The 9,285-nt window shown below is 42.2% G+C and overlaps 1 protein-coding gene across 1 annotated transcript; it reads left to right on the top strand.

Moving 5' to 3' along the window:
* The first annotated feature begins 734 nt into the window (after positions 1-734).
* LOC126702324 (uncharacterized) lies at positions 735-9,076 on the top strand. The gene is made up of 3 exons (XM_050400994.1): positions 735-924; positions 7,284-7,567; positions 7,685-9,076. Exons 1-3 carry the CDS (start codon positions 735-737, stop codon positions 9,074-9,076), a joined length of 1,866 nt encoding a protein of 621 aa, XP_050256951.1.
* Positions 9,077-9,285: the final 209 nt, after the last annotated feature.

Raw genomic sequence — 9,285 nt, 5'->3', positions numbered from 1 at the left:
GTCTTTTTTTGGTCTTACCGGCACAACGCCTTGCCGAGATCTCTCGAGTAACGGTGCTTTCCCCCTGTTCTGCAGCCGATCATCCTCCAGGCGTTTGTACTCCTCTATGCGTCTCATAAGTTGCCTCATATCCTCGGGAGGTCTTTTCGTCAATGACTCCCGCAATTCAGAGTCTTCGGGGAGCCCCATCCTGAAGGTGCTTGCCGCAATCTTCTCATTTCCTCCACCAATCTCGTTGTAGAGTTCCCAGTACCGGCTGGCATAACTTCGAAGGGTTTCCCCGACCCTCATCTTTATGGAAAGTAGAGCGTCCACCGGCTGTGGCACTCGGCTGCATGTCACGAATCTACTGCCGAACTCTTGAATCAGCTCGGCGAAGCTATGAATTGAGCCTTTTCGTAACCCATTGAACCATCTCAGGGCCGTTGAGCCGAGACTGGAGGGGAATACCTTACACATCAACGCATCGTTGTGTGCATGCAAGGACATCATGTGGATGTAGTGACCGACATGCTCCACCGGGTCTATCTTCCCATCGTAGGAATTGAATGGCAGTTGTGTAAATCTACTCGGCATAGGGGCCCGTTATACCTCGTCGGAGAACGGTGACCAGGCAGCCATTCGTAGGGCTCGGCTCATGGCGTCCATGGCAGCATTGTGGGGCTGCCGTTCCTCCGGCGATTCTAAGCCTGGGTCATCGTATCCATGCGACCGTGAACGGTCCCGGTGATGACATGTCTCTCGGGAGTGCTGGTGTGACTTTTGAGAGCGTGATCGGTTTTGGGATTGTTGCGTACCAGATTGACTGGAGCCCTCCTCGCCCCAATTTCTCCTTTGCCGGAGGTTGCGATTCCTTTCTTGGCGTCGACCCCTTGCTTCCAGTTCTAGATCCATTACCAGTCTACGCAACCACTCCAGTTCTCGGTCTCTATCATCATACTGCCTATGCGCCGAGACTCCCGAAACCGTTCGGTGGGTCTGGTCCGACCCTTCTCCCAATCCAGACCTTTCCTCTCCTCTGGGGTGCTCCCTATCCTCCCGCCGTTTCTGCCTTCTCTCCCTCCACGTTGATCCACGAGAAGATCCTATGGAACTGCTCGGTGCACGCCCTCCCGAACGCTCCTCGGACATTTCCCTTATTTGTGTCTCAGTAGAACCACAGCTTCGTAGGAGAGCCCCACGGTGGGCGCCAATTGTGGAAACCAGAGATGAGACTGTTGGGCTTGAACTCATTTGGGCTCACAATTTATTTGTAGAGTGGGCTTCAAGATTTCCTACTCTAGGTCGTTCTCGGCACAAAGACTCAAAGCAATATTCTTCCTCTCTTCCTCATCAACTGTTTTTTCTCTTTTTTTCTGAACCCCTTCCTCGTCCCAAACTTCTGCTATTTATAGCTGAGGTTAGTGGGGAGATTATGATTACAGCCACCGCTAGTGCTATTGAAGGTCCAATATTATCTGTTTTAAGTAAGTGTTTAGGTGAGAGTGAGATGTAACAATTATGGCCTTGGAACTTGGTTCTAGCTTAGTCGATTGTGCTCGGTAATGCTGTTCCCCGAGCATTTCATGATTTTCCCGGACAGGGTTCATATGTTTGTTCGGGAAAGCTTATGCCGAACACTTCTCAGGATTCGAGACCCAAAATTTGTTTTTACATGAAGGCAGTTTCAAGAAGGGCTTAGGGCAATGGGGCCGTTCCATTGGGCCTGGGCCCAGGGCCCATATGGGTCTTGGGATCTCGGTGCCGTACAAATACTAACCTACTTGTTCTTGTTTTGATGCAGAAGGCAAGAAGTTCAAACTGGACATCAGAGTTGTGCACGTGAGAGATCTTAATTTTTTGCTCTAGTCAGAGATATTTGTGCATTCTAACGGGCATCCATGCGTCCCACCTCATACTTGGCTGCAATCCGGTCTATTCGTCGTGGCAACCTTTTGGACAAGCCTTGTTAATAGATAGCCCCCTACTGTCATACATTGACGTACGGCATCCTAACTTCCTCCCCTCGAATCTTACTGTAGGCGAAGCTCGAGACTTTGTTCCCCGGATAGTGAGAGCAAAGTCCCTAGTGCCTGTGAGGGACGACTCGGTTTAATGGGCCTTTTTTGCAATGTTGGGCTGGGCTACCTCCTGCGGTATTTGGCCCAAATGTTCTGAGTAAGGGAGTTGGGACCGGTCCAATTGTAACTCACTTTGGTCCAGCTTGTGCACAAACTATGCCTCGTTCACCAGAGTTTAATCACAAACCCATAGCAGGCAGAACCATTGTGAGCAAGTTATGGTAGACAGATATAATAAAGATGATATAAGAAACACAATCACTACTTTTAGCCACAATAAGTGAAAGTGAGCAACAAAAGGCTCTTTGTACACAAAATAAGCTAAGTGAAGAATAAAAAGAGTTAGCAAAATCAAAGTGTTAGTCTGCCACGCTAAGTAATACACGGGGTTGAAACCAAGAAGGGAAAAACTGTTCCCTCAACGCAAGTAATCTCAGAGAAGAAATTAATTGTTTTGAGAGAATATGCCAAAATGGTTTATGCCCAAATATAAATATTTTGCCTTTTATAGAAAGCAAAGCTATTGAGGGAGAGAGGAAATCAACCTATTGGTGCATACCTATTGTTCTAAACTCTCTGTTTTTCTTTTCCTCTCCTTCCTACTTCCTAGTTTTCTTTTTCTTTTGTTTTACTTCCTTTCCTTCTCGATGCTTACTTCTGCATTATGTTTTTCTCTAGAAATTCCTATTACTATGATTTTTCCCTCTTCTTTCTCAATGCACAGTAAGGGGTCCTTTGTAGAGTTCGCTGTTACTGATATTTACTATTTTAGCCCTTAACTGCCTTTGTCTGGTGTAGGTGTCCTTGCTGACCACTTACTAGTCGTTAGTGGTTTAGCCACCTCCACTTACCTGTGCTAGCCATGCCGCTCCCCTTTGCCAGACAATGAAAGCTATTTTGTTTATTTGCTTGTTGTGGCTTTTTCTACCCATTACAGTGTGTGTGTGTGTGCTCTCTCTATCCCTCATGGCATGCACCTAGTGGTTCCATCTCATCCTTACTTCTTTTGGGTGGCATGTCATCCCAACAGGACATTTCTCCCAAAAGAGCCTGAGCAAGAACCCGAGCAAGAACCCCAGAATATGTTTTTTCCGTCTCACCACCGCCAGACCATGCCCTCAGACCCATGACCCATCACTTCCTATATTGACTGGGTATAGGCTGGTGGTGCCTGGGTCTCGTGCAAGCTTTGCCTTCTTCACTCGCTGCTCATGCACTTGCCGTGTTCTGGAGATTGTTCTGTACGTTCTGCCGTGCACTTTTGGCCTTTTATGGCTTGGGTTGTTTTCCGATCTACCATTCTTTATAACTTGCTTCTTTTGGAGACTGGGCATTGTTGGATCATGGGCCTTTCTTCCCTCAGCCTATTCTGTGTTCACTCCATGGCCTTGTTAGCATTTTTCTGCCGTACCACTCTGCTGCTCCTGCTGTAATGTTATTTGACTCAATCCTGCTAAACCTCTTTGAGCCTGCCATTTATTTCCCTCCTAGTGACTCAGTGTATTCACTGGACCTTTTCTTACATTGTTTGTGGGCTCTTGTGTCCCATTTCCCTCTTGGGCATCCTTGGCCCATTTGCTTTTCTTGGGTTTCCTCGGCCCTTTTCCAATCCTGTTTTCCCATGGGCCTTTACTAACTCTCTTGGGCTTCCTTGGCCCAATTACTTTATACCTCATCCTTGGGGCTGATGAGTCTTCCATTACCCCTTACTTTCTTTACTTGCATTACTTTAGGCCTGCTGTGGCCCATTCTTGCTTTTCTACGTACTGCCCATGGGTTTACTTCTTCTCTCTTTCCTCAATACCCACTTTATGAGCCCATGAGCCATTCATTCTTGTCACTTGGGCTCAATGGCTTTTTATTGCTTGCTAACTTTGGTCTGCCCGTATTGCTGGGCCTTTTCTCTTATTGGGCTTTGTCAAAAAATGAGCCTTAACACTCAGCAAATCTTGTCTCCCAAAACCAAACTGTCCACAGACCTATTGGTGAACCCGAAACCCTAGTTCAACTGAGTGGGCAGGTAACAGCCGAGTTCGTAAATTCATCTGAAGCAGAAACCGATCAAATCAAGGGAGAGATGGTGTCAAAGTGGACGCTGACCCTCAACAGTTTTTTGACCAACGCCTTTCCTGCCGCGCAATAGCAATAGCCTCAAGGCAAAAACCCAACTCCCCCTCCTCCTCCTCTTGGCTGAAAAAGACAACGCACTACCGAACAACTGCCTAGGGTTATAGATGATGCTCCCTCAAGAACCTCACCAGCCCGGGCATCTGACGGGATCACTATCCGAGAACCTACTAGTGATGCTCGACCAACCACCCTTGTCGGGTCCAATGTGGAGTCTTCCTCGCAACCAGAAGTGGGCTGGCAGACTACCTTCAGGCTCGGCAATGAGCCCCTTCCTATAACGGCCAACGTCAGGACCTGGGCGCAGGGTGAAGGTGGGCGAGTTGCATGGAGTCTGGCACAGAGTCTACTTCTGTCCAAGGACATGCATTTCTTCTCAGGGGGAAAGTATACCGGAAAGTGGAGTATACAGATTTGTATCGTCATTTCTATATGACTCATGTGCACACTCTTAGAGGGAGTAATTCTACCTTGTGCACATTCGTGGGGGAGAAAGTCATAGGGGAGATGCATATACTAAGGGGGAGAAGACATTCTTTTATGAGAAAACCTTGTTTTACTTTATGCTTGTTGTCTCGTTGCTTTATGGTGCTTTAATTTATGTTTAGTATCATCTATGCTTTGCTACTCTCATCGCATCATGCTCTTGTGCCCTAGTAGGATCTTATTCCTAGATGCATATACTTCATGTATTTTGCATTGGTCGAGTGTTGGACATGCAATTGATCCGTGGGATTGCTTTTTACTACATTGCATGTTTGAATGATCATTTGCTTTGCTATATTATCATTCTAGTCATTCTCATATGACTATTTTGGTGTATGATCAAGTTGCTCACATGTTTTACATCATGTTTATTTGATCCCAAATTACTTGTTACATTATACTTGTCCTTTTTATCACTTGATTTACCTTGAAGGTCTAATATGTTTTGTGCAAGTGTTTCAGGCTTCAGGTATATATGTTCCAAGTGCTACACAGCTTCCAGATTTAGATGTAAGTGAATTTTGCCATTGTTCCCAAACTCACGTTAAAATCTGGAGTCTGTTATAGGGTGTTTTGTTACGGAATAGCCCAAGGGGGAGATTGTAAAGTTGTGATTTACAACTATGTTTTATGTTAGCTTTATTCCATGACAAAAATGTTATAATTGCTTTAATTTATATCCTTGTACTTTGTGGGATTTTATTGTATTGGGTTTAGTATTAAGTTAGTAAAGACTCAAGCTTAAATGAAGAATCAGTGGATTTCATGAGAAGCTCGCAAGAAGCTAAGCCGCGAAAGAGTCACGTGAGGAGCACATGACTGGAAGCTGAACAGTCGTGCTAGGCTGTCGTTTTCGCGAGTGTCTTGCGGGTAAGGCCTTCTCGCAAGACAGTCACGAAATATTCTACCTAGAGGATTTTCAAGAGTGACTTCCCTACCCTTCACCCATACTATATATTCTAAGGGACGGACCCAAGTAGAGGGCGAAGGAGGCCCGGGCCCCCCCCCCCCCCCTCTGGGCCCAAAAAAAAAAATTTTAGGAAGTAAAATTTTTCCAAAAAAAAAAAAAAAGGGCTTGGGCCCCCTTGAGATTTTAGCTTTGGCCCCCCTCCCAAAAATTGTGAACCCTTTTCCCTAGCCCATCATCCAGCCAGCTCAAAGTAGAGCCCATGACCCATGTCAATCTAAAAAAAAACTTAGCTCTCAACAGCCCAAAACCAAACAAAGAAAACAAAAAACAAAGGAAAAAAAAGAAAAAAAGAAAAGAAAAGAAAGGAAAGTGAGAGGCAAGAGCTGTGAGACAGAGATAGAGATAGAGAGTACGGAGACCCATCTTGATCAGATTCAAAGGCCCATGTCGCCGTGACGGAGAGAGACAAAAAGCGAGACGAGAGCGAGAGAGTGCGAAACCCAGTCCAGTACGGCAGTTCCCACGCCGACGAGAGCAAGACCCATGCCACCACGCGAGATGAGACCCACTTGCCGCCACCGCCTCCAGTTGCCATTGCTCGATCTGCCTAGCCAGCCCAGCTTCGAGCCTTCACAGTTTACAAGTATTTACTCTTATCTTTCCATCAAAACCTTGTGATTTGAGAATCAAAGAAATTGTGCTTGTGCCTTGTGGACTTGTGGTGTTTCATGTTTGTGTTTTTACTGATGAGTGATGAACTGAATTGATTTGGTGATTGTGAATTGAATCTGTGCTGCGACTGCTACCTGTGGTGTTTTTTTTTAGGGGGGTTTTTGGCTTTGTGACTCTGTCACTCTGTGTTTGTGACTCTTGCCTTATATAGATAAAAGAGATAGATAGAGAGAGTAGAGTTTGTAGAGATAGTCAGATAGTTTTCTCTTTGTTGACTGGTAGTTGGACATAATAGGGAAAAGTGGAGTTGGGCAACGGACAAGTGACAAAAAAAAAAAAAAAAAAAAAAAAAAAAAGGTAGAGTTAAGAAAAGTTTTTGTTAGTAGTGTCTGTAGTGGGATTCATTGGGTATTTGGGTTAGTGGGTCAGAATTAGAAAGATGGAGACAACACAAAAGACATAAATAAAAGAAGAGACAACACAGAGACATAAATAAAGGCAGACCAAACATAAAGACATTAAAGGCAGACCAAAGACAAAAAGAAAAAAATAAATCATCTAATATAAAAAATTGTCACACAAATTTAAGAAAATAACGGTGATTCTTATATGATTTTTATTTTATTTGTAGATCATGAAAAAATCAACTACAATGCTTGATTTTTTCAAAAGAAAATGTTCAATTTCAAATTCTTCCGAAGTCAACATGGAATTGCCAACAACTAATGTTGCTATTCCAATTTTAGAAAATGCGGATGTTCCAATTCCGGAAAATGCAGATGTTCCAATCTCTCAAACACAATTTCAAAGAATTGACCTTGATTCTTTGGATTATGATCCCAGAACACGCAAACAAATATAAGAATATCATGTTAATCAACGTGATGAAATTCGACGAGCTTACATTAAAAAAAGTCCGCACCAGCCTCCTCTAGAGACATTCAAAAAAAGTGGAAAGCGCAATCGTAACTTTCAAGCTTCTTGGTTTAGAAATAATTCAAAATGGCTTGAATATTCTCCTACAACAGATGCAGCTTATTGTCTACCCTGCTTTGTCTTTCATAATCCAAATGTGGTTGTGGGACAAAATACATTCATTGTTGGTGGATTTAAAAATTGGAAAAAGGTTGGGGGCAAAGATTGTTATTTTCAAGGTCATATAGGAAAAGATCCTAACTCAGTTCATAGAGTTGCTGAGCAAATGTGTAAGGATTTGATGAACCAATTGCAGCATTTGCAAAGGGTAGTTGATCATTTCACTACTGAACAAATTGCAAATAATCGATTGCAACTGAAGGACACAATTTTTATTGTCTGATATCTTGCCTTTCAAGCTATAGCTTTTAGAGGTCGAAATAAAAGTTTTAGTTCATTAAAGTATGGGAACTTTCATGAATCATTGGGTATTGTGACTTTTTGGAATGTGAAGATTGCTGAAATAATAGAAAAAGCTCCTAAAAATGCAACCTACACATCACCTAGGATTCAAAAGGAAATTCTACATGTTTTCTCAGCCAAAGTGAAGAAGGTCATTCAGGAAGAAATTGGTGATGCAAAGTTTTGCATAATAGTTGATGAAGCTCGTGATGAGTCCATGAAAGAGCAAATGGCTGTGGTTTTTAGACATGTTGATGCAGAAGGCTTTGTGGAAGAATGTTTTTTTGGGCTTATTCATGTTGTTGACACTGCGACTTTGACTCTAAAGAAGGGGAAATATTCTTTGTTATCTCAACATTGCTTAGATATACAAAATATTCAAGGGCAAGGATATGATGGAGCAAGCAACATGCGAGGTATTTGGAATGGATTACAAGCTTTGATTTTGAATAATTGCCCATATGTTTACTACATCCATTGTTTTGCACATCGCTTACAATTGACATTAGTAAAAGCATTAAAACAAGTTGTTCCCATTAGTCATTTTTTTCTTACATTGCTTTTTCTGATCAAAATTGTTAATGCTTCATGCAAGCGCAATGAGCAATTGAAAGTTGTCAATGCTAATGAAATAGCATGTTTGATTGATCTTGAAGAGCTTGAGACTGGAAGTGGACTTAATCAAATTGGCACTTTACAACGACCTGTAGAAACACGTTGGAGTTCACATTTTAAATCAGTTTCTAGCTTATTAAGGATGTTTACCTCAACTGTTGAAGTTTTACAAAATATAATTGATGATGCAATTAATGGAGAACATCGGGCAAAAGGAGAGTCAGCTTATGATGGATTAACTTCATTTGAATTTGTCTTCATCTTGCATCTTGAGAAGGAAATTATGGAGATCACTGATAAACTTTGTCAAGCTTTGCACAGCCAATCTCAAGGCATTTTAAATGCCATGCATTTAGTTTTATCTACTAAAGCACTTATCCAAAAATTTAGAGATGATGGATGGGATGGCTTACTCACCACTGTGATATCATTTTGTGAGAAGCATTGCATTGATATTCTGGATATGAATGCTCGTTATGTTGCAAGGCGAGGTCGAGCTCGTAATCAGCAAGATAACGTTACAAATAAGCATCATTATCGAGTAAATATTTTTTATGCTACAATATATTCTCAACTACAGGAACTAAATTATTGGTTTAATGAAGATGCAATGGAGTTACTTAGGCTTAGCTCAGCTTTAGAACCTCAAGAGGCATTAAAATCTTTCAGAATTAGTGATCTTTGTTTGTTGGTAAAGAATTTCTATCCACAAGATTTCACAGATTATGACAAACAAGTGTTAGAGAATGAGCTTTATCATTTTGAGCACAATGTAGTAGTCCAAGATCCAGAGTTCAAAAAATTGAAAAGTTTATCTAAGTTGTCTTAATGGTTAGTGAGAATTGGAAATTCAGAACACTACAAACTTGTTTATAGAATGGTGAGACTTGTGCTTACTCTTCTAGTTTCTATTGCTACTACAGAGCGAGCATTTTCAGCTATGAAAGTTGTCAAAACTAACCTTCGAAACAAAATGGAAAATGATTTTTTGACGGACTCTTTGATGTTATATATTGAAAATGATATAGTTTCGACATT

The sequence above is a fragment of the Quercus robur genome, chromosome 2, assembly GCF_932294415.1.
Source record: "Quercus robur chromosome 2, dhQueRobu3.1, whole genome shotgun sequence".
Classification (NCBI taxonomy): domain Eukaryota; kingdom Viridiplantae; phylum Streptophyta; class Magnoliopsida; order Fagales; family Fagaceae; genus Quercus; species Quercus robur.
Note: the sequence above shows the minus strand (reverse complement) of the source record. Positions and strands in the feature narration are given on the sequence as shown.

What these genes read in the sequence shown, in the direction of transcription:
- LOC126702324 (XM_050400994.1), top strand. Translation starts at nt 735, where the DNA reads ATGTCTCTCGGGAGTGCTGGTGTGACTTTTGAGAGCGTGATCGGTTTT. An exon ending in CGCAACCACTCCAGTTCTCG is followed by an intron (nt 925 to 7,283) that starts GTCTCTATCATC and finishes CTCCTACAACAG; the next exon opens with ATGCAGCTTATTGTCTACCC. An exon ending in TGAAGGACACAATTTTTATT is followed by an intron (nt 7,568 to 7,684) that starts GTCTGATATCTT and finishes TGGAATGTGAAG; the next exon opens with ATTGCTGAAATAATAGAAAA.